The 26,492-nt window shown below is 41.2% G+C and overlaps 1 protein-coding gene across 2 annotated transcripts in view; it reads right to left on the bottom strand.

Annotated features, from left to right (window-relative positions):
- Nucleotides 1-26,492, bottom strand: part of DNAJC13 (DnaJ heat shock protein family (Hsp40) member C13) — an 88,494-nt gene that overhangs the window by 44,545 nt on the left and 17,457 nt on the right. The window contains exons 3-22 of one of the 2 annotated variants that reach the window (XM_019536847.1): nucleotides 24,495-24,570; nucleotides 23,778-23,927; nucleotides 23,329-23,370; nucleotides 20,316-20,516; nucleotides 18,692-18,898; nucleotides 18,504-18,599; nucleotides 17,965-18,056; nucleotides 16,228-16,394; nucleotides 16,031-16,110; nucleotides 15,772-15,941; nucleotides 14,672-14,771; nucleotides 14,222-14,329; nucleotides 13,194-13,349; nucleotides 8,933-8,989; nucleotides 7,721-7,842; nucleotides 6,866-6,941; nucleotides 5,149-5,244; nucleotides 4,751-4,894; nucleotides 3,249-3,263; nucleotides 2,409-2,491 (exon numbers count right to left, since the gene is read on the bottom strand). In XM_019536847.1, coding sequence (XP_019392392.1) covers nucleotides 2,409-2,491; nucleotides 3,249-3,263; nucleotides 4,751-4,894; nucleotides 5,149-5,244; nucleotides 6,866-6,941; nucleotides 7,721-7,842; nucleotides 8,933-8,989; nucleotides 13,194-13,349; nucleotides 14,222-14,329; nucleotides 14,672-14,771; nucleotides 15,772-15,941; nucleotides 16,031-16,110; nucleotides 16,228-16,394; nucleotides 17,965-18,056; nucleotides 18,504-18,599; nucleotides 18,692-18,898; nucleotides 20,316-20,516; nucleotides 23,329-23,370; nucleotides 23,778-23,927; nucleotides 24,495-24,570 — 2,238 coding nt within the window. The remainder of the gene's footprint in view (nucleotides 1-2,408; nucleotides 2,492-3,248; nucleotides 3,264-4,750; nucleotides 4,895-5,148; nucleotides 5,245-6,865; nucleotides 6,942-7,720; nucleotides 7,843-8,932; nucleotides 8,990-13,193; nucleotides 13,350-14,221; nucleotides 14,330-14,671; nucleotides 14,772-15,771; nucleotides 15,942-16,030; nucleotides 16,111-16,227; nucleotides 16,395-17,964; nucleotides 18,057-18,503; nucleotides 18,600-18,691; nucleotides 18,899-20,315; nucleotides 20,517-23,328; nucleotides 23,371-23,777; nucleotides 23,928-24,494; nucleotides 24,571-26,492) is intronic. The other variant, XM_019536853.1, reaches the window with a different exon arrangement.

Below are 26,492 nucleotides of genomic sequence, written 5' to 3'. Positions count from 1 at the left end.
TTGCTGTAAGGTAGCAGCACAGGGGATGTCTACATGCATAGTGTGTGGTGCCACAAATGGGTCTGCAGCACCATATACTGCACATCTGTGCCTGTCTGGACATAGCCAAACAGTTGGTTTAAACACCTGCTAACAAGTAAAATTAAAACACAGACTGGAGTACAAAAAATCAGCTTGTGTTGCGTTTTGATGCTACAGTGACACTTACTCAACACACCCATTTTGTAATAAAAAAAAAGTTTCCATAGACAGGGAAGCAGCTTCTGCACTTAAAAGCAAGCCAGAAGACACTGTCAATAAGAACAGAGAAAAGCTTCTGGCTAGTTCCAGGTGGTACTAATTGCATCAGAACTGACTTTTAGTCAGTATCATTTTCCACAAAACAGTGATCTGCAGTTGTATAGGTGGCAACAGAAGTGGTAACAGGCCAACAAAGTTAGCTGGTTGCATGGATTTATTAAAAAGGTATTTCTCAAAATGTATAAGCAAGGTACTCTCTCTCTAAATGTAGCACCTGTCAGCTACTTACCATCAGTTTACTTGTAATAAAAGTAACAGGTATGATGTTCTGGATGGACCTATCTAAAATGAGACATTTACTTAGGAGTTGATCAGCTCCACAGTAAACATCTCATGTCTATGCATGCAAGGTTATTACACAGGAGCAAACCAAATCAACTCTGCAGCAGAATAGCAGCACTTTGTAGAGTTTTGCATGTTTTTGTTTTGTTTTTAAACTCTGCAGCAACATGTGTGGATGTTTGAGGGACTGGCTGGGGCACAAACATGCTTCAGTGTGGGGACTACCTGCCACTAACCCCATGCTGGGACACCCTTGTGCCCCAGCCAGCCCCTCCATAGCTTGTTGAGCCATGTCAGAGTAGCCACAGGCTGGCAGGCTGACCCCCCAGGGCCTTTGCAGCAGTCCCAGCTAGCAAACCTGGCTAAACGTGCTACGTTCCTGAGCACACAGGTAAGACATGGCACCCAGGAAGCAAACTCTGAAACCATAAGTGCCAGAGTTTGTTTAGACTTAACTACATGTCAACCCAACCCATGTATACTTTAAAACGGCTAACTATACAATTAAACAGAAGTTAGAGCTCTCATCTTGTAGAACTGGCCATTTGAAGTTCTTCAGTATTTACCCTTGGGGGAAAAAAAAAAGGAGTGGTTTAGAATCTACAAATCCAAAAGAAAAAAAAGTGGTGCAGGCTCCTACCCTGGGGGTCTTCAAGAGGACGCTGGATGTACACCTTGCTGGAGTCGTTTGACCCTAGTACTCTTTCCTGCCATGGCAGGGGGTCGGACTAGATTATCCACCCAGGTCCCTTCCAACCGTAGAAGGTATGAAACCCTTTCTACCTCATACTTTATATAGGTTCAGCTTCTCAGCAAAGCCTGCCTTTATTCACTAACTTTCCAGTTCCTTCTATAAGCTCATCTCTAAAACTGCCCAAGTCAGACTTTGTTATCCCTATTTCAGATTAAGTATTTTGAGTCAGCCTCTGGGTCATACAAGGTTTAATAGCGTTCAATTGGCCTTTTTAAAAAAAAAAAAAATTTCAATTAACTTACAACCGCATTTGCAGCATTGTGACACAGGAATATCACTTTCTATAGCCAGAAGTCCTTTTTTCCAGTTCAACCTTGTAGGTTCCTTTTGTTCTTTAGTACTCCAATAAATAAGGCAGCATTTCAGGTGTCACATTCTAAACTTCACCTGAATGGCTGATATTGCTATTATATTACCATTTGTATTATATCAGTATTCAGATTTGATAAATCAAGGATTTTTACAATGCAAGTGTACACATGTAAAGTTCTCTCACTTGCAACTTTGCAGGAAATACTAAAAAAGTCTCAGTTCCTGCCTCAGATATTAAAATGGGGATCAAGAACTGTGCCCAAAATAAAATCCCTGTCTAGTCTCTATCCCCCACCCCGTGAAAAAACAAACACCCCCCCCAAGAGAGCATCTTCACATACTATTACATTTACTAGCCACTCACAAAACTCCACTGGAGCATTAAGCTGGCTTGTCACATCTTCTCTTATTGTACAAGTTTGTAAAAAAGTTTAGTAAATGTAACAGTGTAGATTAATACCACGTCTTATTAGGATTCACTATGTGCATCCCAGAAACAGTTTAGAGTTTCTATAATGTTTCAAAAGTTTTCTGCTTCAGAGTTTTGTTTTGGCTTTTTGGGGGGGGGGGGGGGGTTGTTTTGGTTTTTTGTTTTTTTGGGTTTTTTTTAGAAACTTTTAAAAGCAAAGCAGAAAACAGTTAAATACAACCTCAAAAACTGGAGCTGAGGTAGAGCTGCATTTGCTGTCAAATGAACTTCCTTAATTGGAGAAAAAAAAAATTGAAGCACATGGCTATCTAGTACAGTACATCTATTTACCTGTAGTAGAAGAGATCCCAGTTTACTTCGATTTTTATTCTTTGCCTTCGTTTCCTTAGTATTACTGGCTTTTGATTGATGTTCTGCAATTAAAACAACCAAAAAAAAAGTTTAGTACCAATTGCTCTAGCCCTAGCAAATACCCTCAATGAATTTACTTGCGACATGTTTTTATGAAACTGATTTTTCAGAAGTAAAACAAAGTAAACCTGGTTTGATTGCTAGAGTTTAATGTGTTTGCTTCGAGAGCCAATTTTTTTAGTGTACTGATTTCTTAGAGTAACAGAACTGAACTTCGACGAGCAACTTGCACCGTTTATGCATGCTGTTATTCATGTAAGGTTAAATACAAAAATCAAAATCATTCCAGAGAAACTTTCAGCCATGTACCAAATACTTTAATGAATTAGTCATTTTACAGGACAACCTTTTTAAAACCCACAAGCCAGCTCCCATCACCATAAGTACCGAGTTAAGCAAAAATACAATAATCCTATACTAAATCTGCTGCTTAACATGCACACATTAACCTTACAGTAAGACAAATCTACAAATCACCAAGCTGAAGAGCAACCAGCAAGCTAAACCAAACTACTTCAGGAATCACATTAACCACAAAGTAGCTATAAGGCTCAGAAAGAAAGAAACAAACAAAACAAATGTCTGCTTTTAGCACAGAAACATACCATGAAAAGGAGGAGAAGCCTCAACCTGGGTTTGGCTACTGAAAGATTCTATTTGATCAACATACGTCTACAACATACATTGCTAGATGAAACACCACATGCTACATAGAATTCATTACAACACAATTTACACATTTAGCATAAACTCACTCACCATATTGTTTCTGTCCTGATTTTGATTGAAGGGAAAGAAAAAAAGGGAATATTTAAACAATTTAAATCATTTACAACCAAGTATTTTAAAAGGGTAACAGTGTGCTAAGTAATTTGCTTTGTATAAAACATTAAAAGAAACACAAACCGAAATATACTCAAATTCTGTTGAGACAGTAGTATTACCCCTTGTATGTTCTCTCTCCCTGCTTTGATTTTGTTCTATTTTGTTTTTAAAAAAAAGTGAAAGATTTAAATAAATATACAACTCCTCAAGACTTGCCTACACAAGTCTGCCAAAAGCAAAGGCAGCTCTCCATTTTTAAGTCTAGCTTTCACCCTTGAGACAATTGTTGCGACTTTGAGATATAGGAGACATCAAGTTACACTCTGCAAAGCCCAAGTCACTTGCTTACGGTCTTAAGGTTTTGATTTTGTTTGTTTGGTTAGGGGTTTGGTTTTTTTTGCAGGCAAGTTAAACATATGTTGTGCTTCCTCACTCTTCCCTGTACATGGCAATGTGACAAGCCCTCTATATACTTCAGAGATGAGGAGTTTGAGAACAATGTTTAGTTCTTCACAGCTTCCAACAAATGCAGAGAGCTCAATAACCACATTTAAACAAACCCAAGGTAGCAGCAAGAAAATGTCAAGCCAAATATACCAAAACAAATTCACAAGAAAGGGGATCTTACTGAAGGCAAGAGAAAGACCATGAACAGAAAAAGGATTACATTTCTTTTCCTTCCTTGAAAGGAAAACCAAGTAGTGAATGCCTCTTAGCTCTCAACTAACGCTACACAGATCTACACTATCTTAAAAATGTCATCTCAAATTACCTGAAAGGAGGCAAGGATTAAAACCAGAAAAAGTCAGCAAGAAATCAACTAACTTTAGATAACTGCCCATAACTAGGAGTCAAGTAATTCCAACAACTTGCAAGTCTATATTAATCCATCCAAAAGGCAGAACTCTATTTTGCCAAATACAGTCGAAACAGGTTAAGTAATGACGACAATAAGAGAGCCACCTCAAATATACTGAAAATGAACAAATGCTTTCCTACCAAATTACTATTTAACACACTTGTTTGTAAAGTCTTTAAAAAGGTTTGGTGCAAATTCTACACACTCCAAAAGGTAGATGAGCATCATTAATTATAATTTAACTTTGCGGGTAATTAAATAAATAAAAAATAGCTACAGAAGATGAGAAAGTGCAAATGCCACAACACTAATATGCAGTAAATCGAGGAGTTGATGGAACAGCAAGTCTCAGCCATTTAGAATTAAGAACACAGTTTCTACCAATATTGAAACATGGAATTATTTGATACAGCATAGTTAGAAGGCTCCATATTTGCACTGCTCTCCCTGAATTGAGTATCAGATTGAAGCCCAACACTTACACTGGATCAATCATGTCCATAGGCTGCAGTAATTAATGCCTTATGAAGAGTCAAGATTTATTACAATTTTTAAGTCTAGAAACTTAGGTGTTTACCTCCTTTTGAGCAATGCCCATTCTGTCTCTCCAGTGCATCAACACCAGATCTACTTTTTCTTTGGCAAATTTTTCTACTTCTTTTGCAGCTTTTCCAGCCAGTCTCTGCCACTCTGGCACTTTATTAAATTTGCCATACTGATCCTGTAGAATAGAACCAATCAAACTTGTGGTTAAGATTACAATCACTCTGAGGAATATTAAAAGAGGTGGAGGGGAGGAGGGGAAGACTACGTCAGTATTATTTTTTAATCTGTAAGAGACAGACTTCACACAATCTGTTAAATTTAAAAAAGGAACTAGAAAAAGATCTCTTCACCATTCAAAAACGTGGGAGAAGTGGGGGGTAGGGGTGGAGGCAAGGCAAGGAGAAAATATGGGAGCCTTTCCCTACTTACAGTTGCAATTTTTAAGTTGTCCCTAACATGCATCCGATCAGCATCTCTCTCAGGAACAGAATCAGCACTGTCCAGGTATGCCAGCAAACCTGGGGGCTAAAACCATTAAAAACCAAAATCTGAAATCAGGTTTCTGAATGCATAAGTAAAACATAGTACAATGCAAGGAACGTTTACCACTTATCCTAGAAGAACATTTGGGTTTGATTTCACCACCCAGAAGTTAGGCTGTGCCAGAGTTAAAGGTTGGAATGAGTTTAAAAAAAAAAAAAAAAACAAAACCTTGGTTTCCCTTGGCCATGTTCACAAGTTACTTCCCCTACAGAACCACCCCTTTGATGTCCAGAACATCTAGGTTAAACTAGAAAATAAGTGTGTTGCTTAAGTTAGAGATAGGCGATGTGGGCAAAAAAAATGTTGTACAGTGGAGATAGGTAGAGACCATTAAATTCAGTGAAGACAGCCTGGAACACTAGATTCTGTTTGTACATCTTCCACAGAACTCTTCAGGTGATATTTTCCAGAGGTTTAAGCTCAGTTTTAATAAATGAAGTTCTTATGGAAAGACTGGAAAACATTTTGGCATTAAGAGAAATCAACCTTGCCTTTCAAATCCTAGAATTTTCATGCTGAACGCTTTAAGAATTAGTGGGATAACTTGCCCAGGAGGAAACATAAGGAGGAAAAGAAACAAAAAAAGAAGAAAAAAAACGCTTATTTCTCTTGCTGTCTGGAATATTTCTCATGCCGTGTATATATCCAGCATGTTTTAAGTTTGCCAGAATCATCAGCAATTGAAAACCGATAGAAGAATAGTCTAGTCTGCCTTGGTTGGTCTTGTTTTAAGTCATCTCTTACACTGCGCTCCAATAATATCCAAGCATCTTCCAGATTACAATCCATTTACTACAAGCAGCAAGAGGCAAGAGCTCCATTTACAAGCTATGGCTTTGGAGACCTGGGCCAGTGCCTCAATCCTGAGTAGATAACCGTACTACTATATTCCCCTTCCTTTTGGGAAAGGGTTTTCCTTAGTGTGGGGAAATAATTTCGTTATTACAGCATTTGAAAATGTTTTAGTCTATTCTGTTCATTTAAAAACAAAACATACACCAAGATTTGCTAGTGTCCTTACCCCATTATACCTTCACCTCCCCATATTAGTTTTACTGCCTTATCTGTTCAATTGTAGATAATCTCCAAATTGTTTTGGAGCTTTTGCCCTTTTCATGCCCCCTTAAACTGGAGAATGGGATCCAGTGCAAGACCAAAAGATCCACTTATCTTAAACCCCCCAAAACCCCACACCTTCTTACGCCCAACCTACTTTCCAATCAAGACAGTGCATGTATACCCCCTTCCCCTCCTTATTCTGCTAATTCACTTTTCCATTCAAGCTCCTGCTTCTTCCGTGATTGATCTCTCTATTGACTCACTTAAAAACACACCACAACTCCTTGTATGAAACAGGTATTCAAGTTTAACAAGCTCTTCTATATCTCCACCCTTCCCAAAAAGAAAGAAACCAACACACAAAAAAACCCCCCACCTCTTCCCACCCTCCAGCCAGTCTGTTTTAATACACATGTGAATTAAGACAGAGACTATGCAGGCATCTTTGTACAAGGGGAAGGGGAAAAGCATTTTAGAACAAAATTTTAAGGTTTAGAATACTCTTCAACACCATCACCAAATAGTTTGTAAGCAGTTCCCTTACCAAAATACGTTTCAACAAGTTCATAGCAGTTGCATTTTCAGCTGTCCAAAGGCCCACTAAGTGTCTGCTTAGCTGCCTGAAAGACATTAAGAATTAATAAAGGCTTTAGTCATTTGAGACAATACCATAATGTCAAGATGACATGCTGTCACATTCAAATACCAAGATATATGGGGCAGAGGGAGAGGATTTTGTTACCAACTTTGACACTTGTTTCTCAGGGAAGCACTACACTCAAAAAAAGACATTTAGCATCTATTAAGTTAAGCATGTTTAGTTGGAGCTTTTAAACTAAAGCAAAGAACACAACATTTTCCTAAATCCTTCTAAAAGGAAAAAACTTTGTTGGATTTATTGCAAAAATTATCTTCTCTACTAGCAAAGCTGTTTTTTTCTACTCAATTACTTAAGCACTAGTTCTAAACTATGATAAGAAGTTTCAGACTCATCCTGGAAGCTTGCAACTGTAAGATGGATTAACTGGCCCTTCCCCCACCCCCACCAACCCCAATTCTGCAGATAGTGATTTTCTTGTATTAGCCTACCTCAGGTTTCCAGAAGAGGTAAAGTTAAACTGCCAGTGGCCTCTGATCATTAAGACCACATTGCTTCAAACAACTGAGTAAATTATAAAATCTGGTGTTAAATCTGTATACTTTCACTGTCCAGTCAAAAAGGACTGCTAGCTAAGCACCATGAAAAGAGCTACAAATTATGTCATTTGCTTAGTTAAATATGCAAACTAAAATTTAAAACTTTAAAACACTTGCAGAGTGCCTACCTCTAAAAGAATAAATTTTAAGAGGAGCTTCCACTTTAGTTTGGTGGAAAGTTTCACTTAGTAGACAAACTTACCTATTCGTAAGCATCCTTTGATCTGTGCTAACTGTAAACATAGCAGTATGCAAGTGACGAGGTAAGGCACCTTCACTGAGGGCAAGATCTTGCATTTTGGTAGCAATTTCTTTATCTCCTTCCTTAGAAAACAAAGGAAGATGATTACCATAGTAAGGAGTTGCTCAGCTGTTTTCTTTAGACTATACAATTCATTAAGATGCCATTTCTCTTGACAGACGTATGATTTTGTACAGTTCTGAACACAGGTAAAAGCTATGCAAGGAGGATCTCAAAAGGACTTCAAGTGATTTCTCTGCCACAGTAAGGCTGAGAGCTCTAGTCAAGTCATAGCAACAGAGCTTCCACAAGATGCTCCAAGCACTTAAAAGAAGTGCCATGTCTAGAGTACCATTAGTCTTAAAAATAATAATAATAATAATAATAATAATAATAATAATAATAGCCAAGTTTGAGTAACCACATCCTTTTGTAACCTCAGTTACCATCTATGGACTTAGAGTAGGACTTTAAAAAGATCAGCTGAATTAGTTAAGACTACCTAAAAGAAACAAACATTCTACCTGACCTTCAAAAATAGAATTATTTAATGGTAATCCAGTCCATTTCCCTGTGGAACCAGATTGCAGCAGAAGGTGTTAGAAGTGCTTGCATTACTACAATAGTAAACATAATATCCACCAACATTTGATCCCATCTATGCATACAACCGACTGTATAAAGTGGCATTACTGCTTCTTCCTATACTTGCCATGAACGTGCCAGTCAGCTCTTAAATTTTAAGAGCAACTTCAAATAGGAATGATTATGCATTGCTACTATTACATCAGGTAAGCCTAACAAAAACTGATAGAGCAGTTGTTGCACACAAGCGTTTCAAGTTGTTGTCAATTTAAAATCCCAAAATGTAGAGAGTAACAAAAAAACCCATGTCTTCAGTCGTTTGCAGCTAAACTCTTGTAATACCAGATTTGTTGCCTACATCCGTCCACTCCATCCAACAGACATTTCAGTTCTTAAAAGAATGGCACTGACAGCTGTATACCAGCTATTACAAAATTCTGAGAAATTTACCTCAAGTGAGTGCTGAAATTGGTTATTTACATTTTAAAAAGCAAAGACCCATTTGAAAGCTCAGTGAAGCCCACTTGACAGTTAGCATGCTATTCCCAGTGGTCTTTAACCACCCCTGGCCATCCCACCAAGTCTCACCTCTATTATCGCCTTCATTACCAAGCCAGCTCCTTTTACAATTGCCATGGAAGGATGCTACAAGAAGGAGTTATAAATTAGTATGAAACATTATATATATATAAAACAAAAACTACACACTTAAGATTTGATTTTTTTTTTTTTTTTTGATAATGAGAGTGCATAACTTGGATATTAGTAACAGGAGGAAGATCCAGGTAGTCAAACAATGACACCAGCGCCACAGTCATCGGGAAGGCTTTGGCTTCCACAACCACAGTCTACTCTTTGGAGAGACGGGGAGAGAGAGAGAGGCAGCAAGCTGTTGGGAAGGGATGGCCTCCACCTCTCTCCACTGTGGAAGAGGCTCGTCTCAGCTAGACCGACCGACCTGCTCCACAGGGATTTAAACTAAGCCTGCTGGGGGATGGGGGGACTACTGCCACTGCTGGCCCACTGGGTGGCCCTCGCAAAAAGCCAGCAGACCAAGGCACATAAAGGGTTCCCACCCCTGGAACAAAAATGTAGGCAAGGCAAGGGCTCCTAAGGGGACACTTGCATGTCTGTACACAAATGCCAGGAGCCTAGGCAATAAAAAAAAAAAAAAAGGAAGTTGTTCTCCCGCTAAATGTAAACAACTATGATGTCATAGGGGTAACAGAGACCTGGTGGGACTCCACCCATGACTTGACCATGGGTAGACAGCTATACCCTGTAAAGGAAGGATCAAGTGGACAAAAGGGGCGGGGGCATAGCTCTCTCCGTCAAGGAAAGCTATGCATCCCTCCAAGCTGACATTGGCACCCAGTGGACAACTTGAGACCCTCTGGGTTAAAATCCATGGGGAAAACAGCAAAGGGAATACTATGGTGGGGGTCTACTACAGACCCCCTACCCAGAGTCAAGGCCTTGGATCAGGAGTTCACCAGGGAATTGGCTGAGGCTGGACAATCCCAGTGTATGGTTGTCATGGGAGACTAACTACCCAGACATCTTGTGGGAGGAGTGCTTGGCTAAATCTGAGCGGTCGCAAAGCTCTCTCATATGTGGATGACCTCTGATGCAGGAAGTCTACAGGCCAACAAGAGGTAAAGCACTGTTCGACCTCGTACTGGCAACCAGGGATGACCCAATTAGCATCCTAAAAAAAAAAAACCACACACCAAAGGGAAGCTGGGTGACAGTGATCATGAACTGATCACCTTCACCATCTGCCGTAGAACTGGCAAGTCAGAAGCTAAGGAGGCTTGTCAGAGAGGCTTTAAAAGGCCACAATCTAATGGAGAGAGGAGTTCAGGACAAGTGGTTGCTCCTCAAGGGAGTAATTCTGGATGCACAAGCAAAGTCCATCCTGTTTCGGAGGAAAGGCAGCAAAAGGGCACAGCAGCCCTCTTGGCTCTCCGGGGAACTGGCGGACCTCCTGCATCTTAAAAAGGAAGACCTACAAAAGGAAGAAGGACTGGAACTGCCACCAAGGAGGACTATTCTGCTTTAGTCCGGACTTGCAGAGAGTAAAAATCAGGAAAGCCAAGGCTGTGATGAAACTCCAGCTAGCTACAAATATCAAGGACAATTAAAAAAAAAAAATCCTTTAAGTATGTGGGAAGCCAGAATAAAAAGCAAGGGGAACATTGGACCCCTGCTGAACCAGATGGGACAACTGACAACCGATGCCCAGGAAAAAAAAAGTCAACCTGCTAAATGGGTACTTTGTGTCATTTTTTCCCCACCAGTTCCATGGGATGACCCTGCCCACTATGGGTCAGCAAGGCCCTGGCAAGGAAGATTCCTTGCCCTCCATTGAAGCTGACTTTGTGAAGGAACACCAACACAGCTGGATACCTTTAAGTCAGCTGGCCCTGATGGGTTACACACAAGGGCACTCAGGGAGCTGGAGAATATCATAGCCCAGCCCCTGGCACGGATCTTTGAAAACTCCTGGTGCTCTGGCGTAGTGCCCGAAGACCGGAAGAAGGCCAATGTGGTGCCTATCTTCAAGAAAGGGAGGAAAGTAGATTCAGCAAACTACAGGCCCATCAGCCTGACCTCTCTCCAGGGGAAGGTCTTAGAAAAGATCATCAAGGAGGCCATCCTTAACAGACTAGCTGAAGGCAACATCCTGAGGGATACCCAGCATGGGTTTGTTGCGGGTAGATCTTGCTTGACCAATCTCATTTCCTTCTATGACCAGGTGGCCTATCACTTGGACAAGGGGGAAGAGATGTTGTATACCTCAAACTTTAAAAAAGGCTTTTGATCTGGTATAGATAAGGAGGTGATCATGGGAAACTGGCTAACTGCAGCCTTGATGTCACCACGATCCACTGGCTGGGGAAACTGGCTCTGTGGTAGAACCCAGAGGGTGGTGGTTGACGGGAGCCAATCATCTTGGTGTGCTGCAACTAGTGGGGCTCCCCAAGGCTCTGTCCTAGAGCCTATACTGTTTAACATCTTCAGCGATGTGGACATTTGGTATCATTAGCAAACTTGGCCAGTCTGCTTCTGACACCAACTCTGGGGTAAAGCATCCACACCTGAGGATAGGAGGGTGATCCAAGCAAATCTAGACAGACTAATGAAATGGGCAGATGAGAACCTGATAGTGTTCAGCACCAAAAAAAAAAAAAAAAAAAAAAAAATGCAAGGTTCTCTACCTTGGGGGGAAAAACCTGCACCATGCTTATTAGGCTCAGTAGTGCTACGCTAGTTAGCACTACAGATGAAAGGGACTCGGGGGTCATGGTTGACAAGATGAACGTGACCCTTTTCAGTGTGGTGCTGCGGCTAGTAAAGAGAGCAAAACACTGGCTTGCATCCACAGATACTTCTCAAGCAGATCCTGGGACGTCGTTCTCCTGCTGTACTCTGCCTTGGTGAGGCCACAGCTGGAGTACTGCATCTAGTTTTGGGCACCACAATTCAAAAAACAGTATGGAGAAGCTTGAGAGGGTGCAGAGGAGGGCCATGATCAGGGGTCAGGAAAATGCACCTTATGATGAAAGGCTGAGAGCCATGGGGCTACTTCAGCCTGGAAAAAAAAAAAAAGCGTAGGCTCAGGGGTGATCTGGTGGCCACCTATAAGTTTATCAGGGGTGCTTGTCAGGATCTGGGGGAATGTCTGTTCACCATAGCCCCCCAAGGGATAACAAGATCGAATGGTCACAAAACTCCACTGTGACCGATTCAGGGTGGACATAAGGAAGAGCTTCTTCACTGCCCGAGTCCCCAAGGTTTGGAACAGACTGCCGCCAGAGGCAGTTCAGGCACTCGCTTTGAACGCCTTCAAGAGACACATTTGGACGCTTATCTTGCTGGGATCCTATGATCCCTGCTGACTTCCTGTCCCTGAGGCAGGGGGCTGGACTCGATGATCCTCCAGGGTCCCTTCCAGCCCAAATGTCTATGAAATTTATGAACTGGTATCCAGCTGTACTAAAATGTAATCTATAATTCTTTGGAAAAAATGGTCCAAGGAATGAAAAAAAAAAAAAAAAAAAGAAGTTACAAGGTTACCTTGTTCTTCTGAAGAACAGTTTGAATAAGGCTTTGTATTAGTATCAGCTTACTATACCCTGCATAAAAATAAGTCACCTATATATAGCAAAAATTCCACAATTCTGCATTTCCCACCCGCTGTCTTCCCCACAACTCGGAGAAAGCGTGCACCAAACAACAACCAAAGTATCTGGAACCAAATACTGCCTGCAAGCCGGTCAAAAATATGCAGATGACAAGTTTCTGCAGAAACCGCACAGCTAATTAGGAGCTACTTTCTGGTTTTAAAAGTTGGTTTATAGACTAGGATTCCAAGTTAAAATGGTAATCAAATAATTCCTGTGCAGTACACTGTGGCCCCACTGCTGGATTCCCACTGACTGGTCCTGTGATCCCTCACTTAGCAGGCTTCTAGCTGTCCCTCTGAGTTGTGTCTTGTTATCTGGAGAATTTCACTGAAATTAGAAGAAGTTGTCTGACTGCTGCCTACACAATAGTCAGACAGAAACTTTCACTACACACTGTCTCCTGCCCAGTACACCAATGTAGTGTGAGCCGAGGACCAGTTTTGGAGAAGCCAGTACTGGAGATGTTAGCTCTAGTCGAACAGAGAGCTGGGCCAACAATAAGAAATGTACACACTAAAAACTTCACCACAAAAAAAAGTTCCAGATCTGCCAGAGTCTAGACCTTAACCAAAAAACGTATCCATAGTAAGTTATTGGAGAATTTCCACAACCTTATTTTCGTTCTTACTTTGTAGTAGTCTGGTAAAATAAGGTCTCACCTGAAAGAGCTTAAATAGTGTTCTCCCATTAGATGCTACCATCTCTAACAACATATCAAACTGCTGCCCTTCAGTTGTTTCACTATATGGAGCACAGAGGGCAAATGTAAGGAAGTCCAGAAGTGAACTAATAACTAGGGCACCAGTCCCATGATCCTGAAATACAGAAAAAAAATAGCTTAGTACCATCATGACCAACAAATCCCATCCTGTCATGTCTCCCCACCTCACAATTTCATTCTAATTCATAGTCAGTAGGCAGGGCACCACAGTCAGGGGGGCACCATGCGTGTGAACAGCAGCACCCCCACTGACCAATCCTCACCCCAGGGAGCAGCAGTGCACAGCCCGCCCCCTGCCCCCAGCCACAACTCAGGAGGAGCTGGATTAGGCAGGCAGTGTGGCCAGCAGCAGTGGTGCCTGTTTGCCTGCCTGGTGTACAGTGCCATCCTGCCTCCCTGCTGGACTGAGCCCCTGCCTGCAGCAGTGCTGCTGACTCAGGGAAGGAATACAGAGTTTGCCCAAGGTGCCATTTCCCTACTAAGGCCAGTTCTGTCAGTAATATTTCAAGATAAAAAAGCCAATTTTCATTACTTCCAAGTGTGACAAAAATGCAGGCTCTTCCAGAGCATGCCACAAAAGAAAAGACAAATCTAGAGTAGCAGCAAAATCTTAAGAATATAGTTGAAAGCAATTTGTGCTTTAAATAATACCAAGCCCCTCAAGTACCACAGATCAAGTAAGCTGCTGCTTTCTTAGCATCATTTTTTCAAACAAGAAATTGTTTTAAAGCTAGGAACCCTTACAAAATGGAGTTAGAGCAGCAACTTTCAGAGAAATTAAGTAGCTCAGCAAGACAAACAGCTTAAAATTTAAGTCTGCCCAGCTTCAAAATGACTGAAAACTTGTCTCAGGGTCAGTTATGGTTAAGGTTTTGCATTTTAATAATTGATCACTAAAGACCAGAGCAAGCACATTTAAACAACATTTTGATTTTCATTTTAGTAAGAAGTTGCTCAGTCACTTACCACGTGGGAATTAAATTTCTCTAATAAGTTCTCCAGAAACTTCTTTGAAGAAAGAAGGGAAGCTTTGTTCAGCTGCTCTTGCCGCAAGTCATAGTCATCATGCATGGGCTAAGATAAAGAAAGTATTTAAATACAGTCATCCTTTAGCCCTCAACACATAATATAAGACTTGTAAAGTTCTTATTTTACAGCAATATCAAAAGACTTGCCACAAAACTCATGACAAGTTGTGGCAGCAAGTCCCACTTCAGAAGTCCATCAGGAAAACTAGTAGGCTAAGCCACACAAAAAGTTATAACATTCAAAACTAGAGACAAGAACCTGTGAAAACTAGTCATAAAACACTGCAATTCCTACACAAATCCACTCTTCGGGTCTCTACAATTTGGTTTTGTTTAGTTGTCAAAAAACCCACCCAAGTCACTGAGCATAATTCCAGTTAATACTTACACACATGAGGGCACACAGCATGTCAATAGAAGCATGGGTTACTCCATCATTGTTCTTTTTAAGAGCTTTTACCACCTTCACTCCTAGCCGTTCCCGAAATCTTTCAAGATAAGAAGTACATCAGCAATAGCATTTGTATGTTAGATTTCTTGGGGGAAGAGGAGGCAGCATCTCAGTTTAAGGTAAAAAGGGGAAATCCTCATATCCCCCTGTATATTTGTCTTTCCAGACAGCTAGTAGCCTACGTTACAGACATATGTAAAAAAGGAGCCAAAGTCCAAGACACTTACTGTCAAGAAGAGTAAGCATATAAAACTTGGCAAATCAATTACCAGCAATACATTATTTTTTATCCTTTCACGTATTCAGCATAATGTTCAGTTTACTGAATCTTCAGTAGCCCTCTAACATACATTCTCTGAATACAATAAGAGCTGAACTGACTTGCATTATAAAGTCATTAACTGCAAGAATGAGAAGTTGCATCTTGAAGGGAATTAAACTGCTGAGCACTGTATATATACCTGCAACCTTTAAGCTCATTAAAAGGAGTATGCACGTGAGGAATTCATGAGTGCCAGATGATCTTGAGTATAATTCCTCCTAAATGTTAGTAGCACAGAACAGTTTTGAATAAAGCCAGCCACCTACAGATTTACATTAAGTTTAAAAAACAAAACCTCCCCCACAAAACTGTAGGTTTGTGTGGAAAGAATTAATTCATAATTGCACCAGATGCAATATTCTCATTTCTTTTCCTATTAAAACAGCAATACGTATTTGTGTTTTCAAGAAGAGACTAAACTGGCTGAGCGTACTACCAGCAGAGACCAAAATACACAGACTCAAGCAGAACCAAAACTCTTACAGTTATAAATTAAGAGCATGACTGTTTAGTCACCAATAAAACTGCAGTTTATGCTACCAAAAAGATCCAAATCAAGTTTCTACAACAAGTTACTTTTCTATGAAATTTTACTGGACCCTCTGAACCCCGAGCTCTGGCCAGAGTCAAAGTTGATCTTGAAACAAGAAAAAGCCTTTTTAGAACATTAAAAAGTTTACTTTCAGCATTTCAAATTGGGTAATGAGCTACTTACTTTGGAAGCTGAGTAAAAGCAAGGAAGCCAGCTTTTGAAGCAACTAGTCTTCTTACAGCTTGGAACTGGCTTTCAAGCTCCGTGTTAGATGCTGCAATGTCTCCTTCTTGAGAAAGTAATGCTGTTATGGCATTGTTAATCAATTTCTCCTTGTTTTCTGAGAAAAGGCCCTGTAAAGATGGAAGAGGTAATTAACAAGAGGCCTTTACACATTAAAAAGGATAAATCAACAAAGATTAGGATAAAGGTTTAGTCTTACATCTTGTGTTACTGCATGCAGAACACCACTGTATGAGATGTTAGCATTGAACCTGAATACAGCATCTGCAAAATTGCCATCTGCAGGGAGACAAAACCAGATGCCATGAGCTCAGCTAAACATCTGACTCTTTAAACTACCATACCAACAAAAAGATTTTGTACTTTGCAATGCACAGTGATCTTAAGCACACTTACTGGGAGGGGCAGCTAAGAATCTGAGATGAAGGCTCTCTACTTCCTCGTCTACAGGCATGCTAAGTAATCCCCAGCGCTGACCTTTCTGTGTTGGAGTCATTTTCACACAAACATCTCTGTTGCCAGAAGCTCTCACTCCATCCAACAAGCTAGCCAACAAAGAGTCTCTGGGGGAACAAGATGGGAGGCAGTGAGAGATGAAGATTAAAAAATTACACATGCTTTTTATCCAATACAGTCATTTAAAGTTTCAGTAAGGTTTCACCTTGTTTTTTTTTTGTTTTGTTTTGTTTTTTAAACACAACAAAAAAAACAGATTTACAATGACTGAATCATGAGTGCATGCTTAAAAGAGAAAAAGTTTTGTATTCCATCTTGAAGTAGAACTGGTTTACACACTGTGGACTAGACCAGGAGTGCTCAACTTCTGGCTTGTGGGCCAAAATACAGCCTGCCAAACCATCACATCTGGCCTTCAGGGATCTCCCCTCATCAGGAAATTTGGCAGCAGGGGAGAAGTAGCCATTAGTATGGCCACTTTTCCCCCTGCCAAATCTGCAAACCCTGCACTACAGGCTGGGCTAGGCCACAACCCCAAACCTCCCAGGTCTGGATTGGGGCTGGGCCAATCCAGCCCCAATCCCTCTCTGCAATGGCATGGTTGACCTCTTCCTGGCAATGACCTCTTCCTGCCCCCCACTCTGTGTGGCATGGTTGAAACTTGGCGATAACCACCTTACCCTACAGAACTTGGCCATAGCCCCTTCCCTCCCAGGGGCCCATGCCTCCCATACACCCTTCACAGGGCCAGGCCAGGCTCCCTTCCCACTCCATGAGGCAGATCAAGCTCCTTTCCCCAAAGGGCTGAATTAAGGCTGGCTTGACCCCCCCCCCCCCCCTCCCATGGCCTAGGTCAGGGATGGGCAGGATAGAATGGCCTGGTGGGCCGCATCTAACCCACAGGGCCCCTAAAAAAAAAAAAAGTTTAGGGAATCAATATACATCTGCCCCAGCTGCCTGTCATGCAGCCCTTGATGGCTTGCTGAAACTCAGTAAGTGGCCCTCTGCCTAAAATTACTGCCTGCCCCTGACCTAGATGGTGCCCACCTGTGTCAGATAGGGAACACCAACTAGATTTCATCTGCAGATGGACCAGGCACTGCCTGTGTTGTCCACCAGACAAAAGGCTGGAGCACCACTGGACTAGACAATGCAAAAATAAAACGCAGTTTCTGGCATTTGTTGCTTTCTTTATTCCTTCAGCTACTTCCGGGTTCCACATGACTGATAAATCATTTTTTTATTTGTGCATAGACCATCCAGACTGTTGTGGACTGAAGAGGGATAGAAAGGAGGATACATGACCCCTAAATATTTAAAACTTTTCGGTGTTGAATAAGTACTAAGTGAATGCCTAACCTTATTTCCTTCCTCTCCAATTCTAGCTCCTGTTTGATCAGGTGTCTTAAACAATATATTTGTCATCAATACAGTGAGACAGCCAGTAAGCCTTACATCTTTAACTGATTCATCTTCAATTGGATACCTGTACAGTTGTAGGAGACCAGCTGTTTCTTTTTAGTGGTTAAGTCAGCAAAACAGTGAAAAATGGCTTGGACTGAAGTGGGCCCAAACCCTGCCTGTGAAAGTGTTATTTAAACCTCTTGGCCTACCCGTAAGTCATCATTCTATTAGTTTCACATTTGAAATGACTGGTAAATCAAAGAATCCAAATACCTCTCTGTTGAAGAATATTTCCGGATTTGTCCCTTGATGAATTCAATGGAAAAAAGCTGTGGATTTTCGCCATCGCATACTAGCGCAAACACCTGAAAAAATGAGTCCATGAAACAAACATGTCATACGATGAAGCATTTGTCTGCACTAACTTCAGGGGGTTGTTAATTTAACAATGCAAAAAACAGCAGGGAATCTACGTTATGTTACTATAAGCAAACTGGCGTAGATTATTAAAAAACACAAGCACGATACTGTTAAAAATTGTTTGACAACAGATTTCCAATTATGCATTCTGCATATATAGAATGTAGGCCAGTGTGCAGATATTAGTAATCAGCAATCAAAGGTCAGCATCAACTTTCATTTTCTCCTCTTGTTGCTCTATAGGCAATAGGTAAGTGTTCGATTCCTTCCAAAGGAAGGAAAGTTGGGAGTTTTTGTTCTGGTTTTTTGTTTGTTTTTATTTAAAAAATTGCAGGGGGGAGGAAGGAAAGAAAAAGGAGATAAAACAGAAAGCCAGAGACCATGTTACCTACCTCTTCTAGAGGCTTCAGAGTCACGATATTATAGGTAGCTGGATCCCGTTCAACTAAACATGTTTCTGTAAGCGCCAACACTCTTCTTACAGGTTCCTTTAAGACCCAAAAGTGTATACATTAGATATAGAGTATGTTTTAGCCCCCTAAAACATGTTACTTGCTCAATTAAAATATATAGGTCTTACCAAATGTCGTGGTGTTATTTTCTGAACAACAAATTCTGCTAAGGATGTGATGGATTCATCATTGCTGTATTTCCCAAAGCGAAGGTTCAAGTATTGCTCAAATTCTATAGGTTCTTTTCTTATCCTCAAGGAGATACCTATGTAATTACCAGCATGTTCTATTGCACTTTTGATAATTTCTTCCCTTTGCTCAGATGCAAACAGGTGCTGCAAATTTTACCAAAAGTTAGGTTTAAATGCAATAAAAAAAAAAAAAAAAAAGGTGAGCATGAAGTATGAATTTTTATTTGCATGTAGTTGAAAGTTTAAAGACCATCAAAAAAAGTCAGAGCGTATGACAGTCATCTTATTAGCAAAGAGTTTCATTAGAACCTGGTGTGGCCCAGCCCCAATCCAGGTAACAAGTTTCACAAGTAGCACATTTTCCTCCTCACTCACATATACCCAACAGCATTAGCAACATTATCAGACTTTCAAGCAGTAGCTTAGATCATGCCTTGGCTAACTGATTAAACAAGTGAATTTTCCTAAAAGAAAAATCTGAAGTATGATATTGCATAGAAGTTTCTGAGCACCGTTTCCCATTTTCTAGAAGTGGTGGAATATGCAAGCTTCAACCCTTTTGATTACTGCTGACAAATGGTTCATTAAGTACTCACATTTAAGATCATTCCTACAGCAGAATTCTTGTTTCTTTGTGGGCCATCTCAGATGCCGACACTGTAGCTTCCAATAAGCAGTTTTAAAACGCTTATTTTAAATATCGTACTACAGCAAGTTTAAGGTTTAGCTTAATGATTAGAAATCAAATTTAAGACACTGCCAATGCCAGCTACAACCAGTGGGTCCTTATTTTAGAAGACAGCTTGGGAAGGTGGTATTGCCAAGCACATTACGTTCAAGTTAAACAGCCTGAAAACCAGTTTGGGTTGTACTCTCCACAGCATGCATACATCACTTCCCTGAAGAGGACAGACAGATGTGCTGACAACTCCACAGGATTCAGAAAGTCTTTGGTCAAGTGCCACAGTTAACTGTTGATCTAAAGCAGTGGTTCCTAATCTTTCCTACCAGGTCCTATTCATAAAAGATCCATGGCGTGTCCCAACCCACACCCCCCTGGCCCTGCTGGTGCCCAACACCTAGACCCCTGCCTCCCCTCCCCTCCCCCACACCTGCTCAGGCCACAGCAGTGGCTTTGGCTCATGTGGGCAGTAGCAAAACAAGTCCAGCCCTGGTGCAGGCTGGAGGGAGAAGGAGGGACCTGTGCCACCCCCACTGTCCTGGGCTGGGGTTACCGCACTATGTCAGGCCACCTGGTCATGTCCCCTCCTGCCCCCAAGCAGTGTCTCCTGGCCACCCTGCCCCTGTGAACACAGGCACTGGCCCCAGTGCCACCAGTTCAGCCACACAGCTGTCCCCTGCCGGAAGGGGCAGGCATCTTCCCTCTGCAGCTCATGACCCTTTGAAATATTCTTGTGACCCACAGGCTGAGAAACACTGATCTAAACTAAACTAGTTTATGTTTCTCAACTTATTGTTTTAAGAAGTACAAAATACAACAGACAGTTAAGCAACAAAATTTCACATTTTGATACGTATGGGCAGACTATGAAGTACTCACCAGTCTACTAAATCCTCCATAAATTATACAGAAGCCTCCCTGGTAGTCAGAGAGATCAACAAAGCCTTCAATATTTCTGTAGTCATAGGAACACAGGACTTTGTTAGTTCCAGGATTAATTTGGTCAAACCCTCCAGGAGTTACTTCCAGAATCACAGGTTTTCTCGTGTCACTCCAGTGATGCTTATAACAGTTATATCTCTATGGAAAGAACAGAACTGCTGTTAAACCCCTGAACAGGTATTTTTCATTTCTCCTGAACCAAACATCTGGCATGGACATGTAGAAGTTATCAGTGTAAAACAAACAAAAAACAAAAACAAAAACAAAAAAAACAAACAAACTTATTCAGCAGCTTTCTGATGTTCTGGCAAAAAAATGAAAGAAAAACAGCAGGAAAAAAAAAAAAAATACAAAAAAAGTAGTTAAATCCTTTAGTGTTCTTCCATTTAGCTGAAACACCAATTCATGGTAGTCTAAGATTTTAATCTGATGAGGAAAACAAATTACTCAAAGCAATCATGATTGAGCCATGGAAGAGAAAGGCAGTAATTGAGACAGTTATACTGCACATTTTTAAAAAGGAAGGGTGGTATTTAATCCTCATTTCCTCTCTCTTGCATAAGTGGTAGATGCAGAGTCACAGCATGTCCATCTGTAAGCTGCATAGGGAAACAAGGACAGTCATCTAAGAAACCAACTGTTGTGCAAGAAAAAACTACTGTTCACTCTGCAACTAGCTAAAACTAGTTCAGGGCAACTGCAGTATTATCATATCCAAGGTTATATTCCAACTATAGCATCAGTTTCAGTGAAGGATCAAGTATCATAACCAACAAAACACCAAGAAAAAAAAAAATTATGGCTTCTTCCATGTAAACACCACAAGATCATAACTACTCAATCACCACCTTGTAACCCTTATTGAAGTTACTTTAAGTGACAAACTTAACCCCATATCTAATACAACACTGACTTAGATAGAATCCACCACATTCCAATGAGTTATTAGGATGTCAATTATACTACAGAATGAACTTGTAAAGTATCAACTTCAAATTATTATAAAGATGTAGCTTTAGGAATAGTAATGGGTTAAGGTTAAAAACAGCAGCATTAATAATATCACGAAGGCTGGTTTATAGAAGACCAACAATTTGACAAGCCATTGTTCAGGTAGATTAGAGCTTAGGTTTTTTAAACTGTTCCATTACAAGCAAAAAGGTAATAATCCATTTTTGGGAGGCTGATTTAAGATGGTGCTTATCATAGGAAGAGACAATATCCCCCTCCACAGCCACCTCCCTCCTTGGTCACATTCAAGCTAAGTATGTTGTGCCAGGGAATAAACTACCATTAGAGAGTTTAGCAAAGGATGGAGACTGATGACTAGATAAAAATTAGGGGTTTTGGTATTCATATTTTTTGGTAAAACTGCTTGGCTGAATCCTTCACTCCAGAGACAAGTCTTTACCATATACCAGAAAGTCAATATAATACTCCTTACTTATGATATTAGAAGATGTTATCAGCTCCATCTTTTAATGTTTCACTAATGACCAAAGATATTGAACAAAATTCTAACCCTTTTCCTGCTTGTTTTATAGGTTATGAAGTGGGTGACAGATGGCAAGAGAAAAGTATATGGTAAAGTAAGCCAGAATTAAGAAGTGGAGGCTCAATTTTCCTGAATCTGTGCATATCCAAGAAGATTGCCACTTCTTTCAACTTATGCCAGCTCTTAGTTTCATAGTTTCTATGGTCGGAAGGGACCTGAGCAGATCTAGTCCGACCCCCTGCCATGGCAGGAAAGAATACTGGGGTCAAATGACCCCGGCAACATGTGCCTCTAACCTCCTCTTAAACACCTCCAGGGTAGAAGCCTGCACCACTTCTCTTGGAAGCTGGTTCCAGAACCTAGCCACCCTGACCGTGAAGTAGCGCCTCCTGATATCTAACCTAAACCTACCCTCTGCCAGCCCATGTTCATCTTGGAGTCAATGATGACCCCCAGATCCTTTTCCGCCTCCGTGCTGACAAAGGAGTTCCCCAACCTGTAGGTATGGTGCCGGTTGTTCCTCCCGAGGTGCATCACCTTGCACTTGTCCGTGTTGAAACCCATCCTATTCTCGTCCACCCACCCTTGTAACCTGTCTAGGTCTGATTGTAGCCTGTTGCATCCTTCCAGTGTGCCCATGTCCCCCCCACATCTTAGTGTCATCAGCAAATTTGAACAGGGTGCTTTTTACCCCCTCATCCAAATCGCTGATGAAGATGTTGAACAGTGCGGGCCCAAGGACCGAACCCTGTGGAACCCCACTGCCCACGTCCTTGCAGGTTGAGAAAGACCCATCCACTACCACCCTCTGGGTGCGGCCCTCCAGCCAGCTGGCGACCCATTTGACTGTGTGGGCACAGTCACTATTGTCACTACTGGGCACCACTACTGCACATCACAAACAAACTTCTGTACAGTTTTTTAAATTTAAAACCTAAAGATTCCATTAAGAATTGAGGAGTTATTGATATTCTTTGTACATCAGCAATTGGACATTTTTCCATTTCCTATACACTACAGGGTGTTATTATTCACTGCAGCTGGAAGTGAAGTCACGTACCCAGACATGATACCATTTTAGGAAAAAAAACAGACAGCTTTATTTCTTTCAGTGAAAATATGGTCTTCAATATGCATTCAAATTACAGATGAAATTTGATTCACTAAAGGAGTCCTTTCTAAGAGCTTTGCCTGTTCTTCCTGCCCCCTCATCCTCACCCAAGGCCTACACCACTTAAGTTGCAAGCAAACGTCAAGTCATGAGCTTCCACATTAGTTGCTTGTCTCTGTATGGAAAGGTTCACTGTATGCACGTAATGATTCGCATGTACCTTTTTTAAAGAAACTGCAAAACAACTATAGGACTAGGCATTAAGTATGAAGAGACTTGCAGGCTTAAGCTTCTTCACAAAATTCTTAAATACAACAACTGGGGCACTTGGGTCAGATACTTACCCTTCCTGTGATTTTTCCTTCAGAGAAGTCTGTCCTGAATCTCTGTAAGACAAAGCAAAACACTCGTTACAACTCAAATTGTAGTGAGAACATGTTTTACTATATTAATTATTCTGAAGTAGCGGGGGAAAAAAACAAACAAACAAACAACTGACTTAAATGCAAATAGCTTAATATTTGAAAGGCTGAGGTGTTCTCAAAAGACTTAACAATCACCCCTTATGTTTCAGGTAAAAATAAGTTCACTGGTAGTTTCCAACTCAATGGCCTTATTGCAGTAACATCTACAATATGCATACGTTGATGTACAAATAACTTGACTGCAAGAATACGTATAACTGCCTTCTCTCTCATAATGAGAAACAACATCATTTAAACAAACACACACAGTTAACAGTAGTTTGGCAAGAGTTCAAGCATTCTTACTCTTTAATCTGGTAATTTCTTACCAATGTTTCCGTAAGGAGTTCAGTTCTGTGCTCTGTGGAAAACTTAAGAGTTTCAGACTTCTTTCCAGTCCCCTTACGAAACGTGAGGCTGAATTCTGTTCCTTGTCCCCTTCCAACAGGAGCAATACTACAGATATCACCATAAGGCCACTAAGGTACACAAAATAAGAAGTTACATTACTGTGTTCCTGTTTCACAAAGTCTTTAAATGCTTTTAAGCAATGAGGCTCAGTGTAGCTATGTGTAATATTTCCTATTTAAAAACTATAACTAGAAATTCAAGAGCTAAAGAAGGAAAAGCGATTAATATGTTGCTTTCTAACTAATAACTGAACATCAGAGGATTAAGTTTGTAATCCCTCTCATCTCCTGCATCCCCAAAGGGAATCCCCGAGTAGATGCGTTAAGTTGTCCTGTGATAGATAACCTCTATCTTCCCTCATGTCCTACAATATGAACACAGTTTATTTAGTTAATTCAAAGACTCAGCTATGGCTCAGTGACAATATAACTTGGTTGTTCATCAGTCTAAGAAATGTAGACTAATTCAAGATGATAATTACCCATACAGTAGAATTGCAAACAATACCATTTTTCCAGTTATGTTTAGCATTTCCTACAAAAAGAACCTAAAAAGAGGCTAAAATAAGTGCATGAAATTAAGCATTTGTGATATTTTCCCCATAAGCAAAAAGGCAATTATTATGTGGTCATTACCTGATTTGTAACTTCTAGTGTGTTTGGATTGTATGTCGTAATGGCATGGGTTCCAACTGAAAAGACTCTTTTGTACCTAAAGAAAGAGATTAGGTGCTTGGTTTAACAAGGTTTTCTAAAATCTCAAGGGGCGGGGGGGAAGAAGTTGAGTATGCAGATTATCTGCTGTAAGCAGATACGAAGCACACAGCGATACGAAACCAACTTTTAGTCCATATTATAGTGGAAGCACCTTAAAAAAAAAAAAACCACACACAAATTTTTCATTCAATAGAATAGGTGGATAAGTTTGCTAGTATACAGTTTTATTCTTTATTTGTTCCACTCCCCCTGCTTCATTTACTAGCTATAAACAAAACATTTACCGACAAAAAAAACCCCAGAAAGAATATAGCAAGTAATATTTAAAAACAAAAGTCACTTTTCCTCCCTGTATCTATATAGATACAAAGAAAAGCCTAGTCACAGTGTATTACATTACAAAATTCAATGCTTAAATAAAAAGAGCATCCCATTGCAAGGTCAACATTGTACTAACATCTAGTGACAGCCAATATGGAGAAGCGGAAGAGAAAGAAATGACTTGTGTTTATATTTTCAAGCTACCTTAAAATACAGAGGGAGTCAGAAGTATTGATCAACAGCAATGATCAAATGCTCCTCTCTTGCAAATGTACTGATGTTCAAGCCAAAAAGTGTTAAAACTGCCCCCCCCCTAAAAAAACCCAAAAACAAACAAAAAATCCCGCAACTTAGGTGTGTGATCCAAAGAAAAGCCACTTGGAACAAGTTTACAGCAAGTAGTTGTATATGGCATCTGTTCCAATCTTCCTTTCCCAGGATTTCTTTGCTGGGGCAGGATGGGCTTCACCTCTCTCCTAAAGGCAAGTGTATCTTCTCTTCCAGGTTGGCTGATCTCACACAGTGAGCTTTAGATGAGCCTTGCCAGCGGAGGGGGCTGCAGGAAGATGTGGAGACACCACCCGAGCAAGACAGGTTACAAATCCAAGGAGTGCCCAGGTAAGAAACAGGGGTCCTGACAGTCTCCCAAATAGAGAGGTGGCACACGCAGCTAGACAAGGCCTTAAAATGCCTGTATACCAATGCTTGTAGTATGGGGAACAAACAGGAGGAACTCACCCTCAGAATAGCCAGTTCAGACCCAGACATAATAGGGCTTACAGAAGTGTGGTGGGATTCATCCCATGACTAGGCAGTTAGCATTAGGGGCTATAGGCTTTACAGGCAGGATAGAGAAGGAAGGAAAGGTGGGGGTGTGGCGCTTTATGTCAAGGAGCAATACACATCCTCTGCCAGCAGAATGGGGTCAGAGGAGGGGCAAGCTGAAGTGCTCTGGGTCAAGATACAAGGGAGCCTGGCCACAGGTGACAACCTGGTAAGGGGCCTCCAGGTTCTTGACCACCTGGGTGACAGCAATCATTGCTTGCTGGAATTCACCATCCAGCGCAGGGTGTCAAGGGCCTGCAGCAAGGTGGTAGCCCTAGACTTCAAGAGGGCCAACTTCAATGAGTTGAGGAGAGTAGTGGGAGAGGTGCCGGGGTTCTCGAGAGCAGGGGAGCTCAGTGTCCAAGATGAGTGGTCGTTCCTTAAGGACACTATACTCAGGGCTCAAGGGGTGACCACCCCAACAAAAAGCTAGGGGGGCAAGAGTGCCTGAAAGCCCCGCTGGCTCACCAACGGCAACCGGGAACGCCCAATTGCCAAAAAGGCAGCACCCCCTTCCACCAGTTGTATGCCATCTCCAGAGACAAGTATACCTCCTCTGCTCAGGCCTGTAGGGGGGCTGTCAGGAAAGCTACGGCAGACAGAGCTGGGACTAGCATCCAAGATCAAGGATAATAAAAAGTCCTTTTTCAAATACATAGGAAGGATGAAGAAAGCACTGGGAAATGTGGGGCCCCTGCAAGATCCTCTGGGCAATCTGGTGGTTGCACCAGAGGAGAAAGCAGACCTCTTTAACCAATTCTTCACCTCTGT

This window comes from Crocodylus porosus, unplaced genomic scaffold, assembly GCF_001723895.1.
Source record: "Crocodylus porosus isolate Cpor-Errol unplaced genomic scaffold, CroPor_comp1, whole genome shotgun sequence".
Classification (NCBI taxonomy): Eukaryota; Metazoa; Chordata; order Crocodylia; family Crocodylidae; genus Crocodylus; species Crocodylus porosus.
This window is presented reverse-complemented; position numbering and strand designations above follow the sequence as displayed.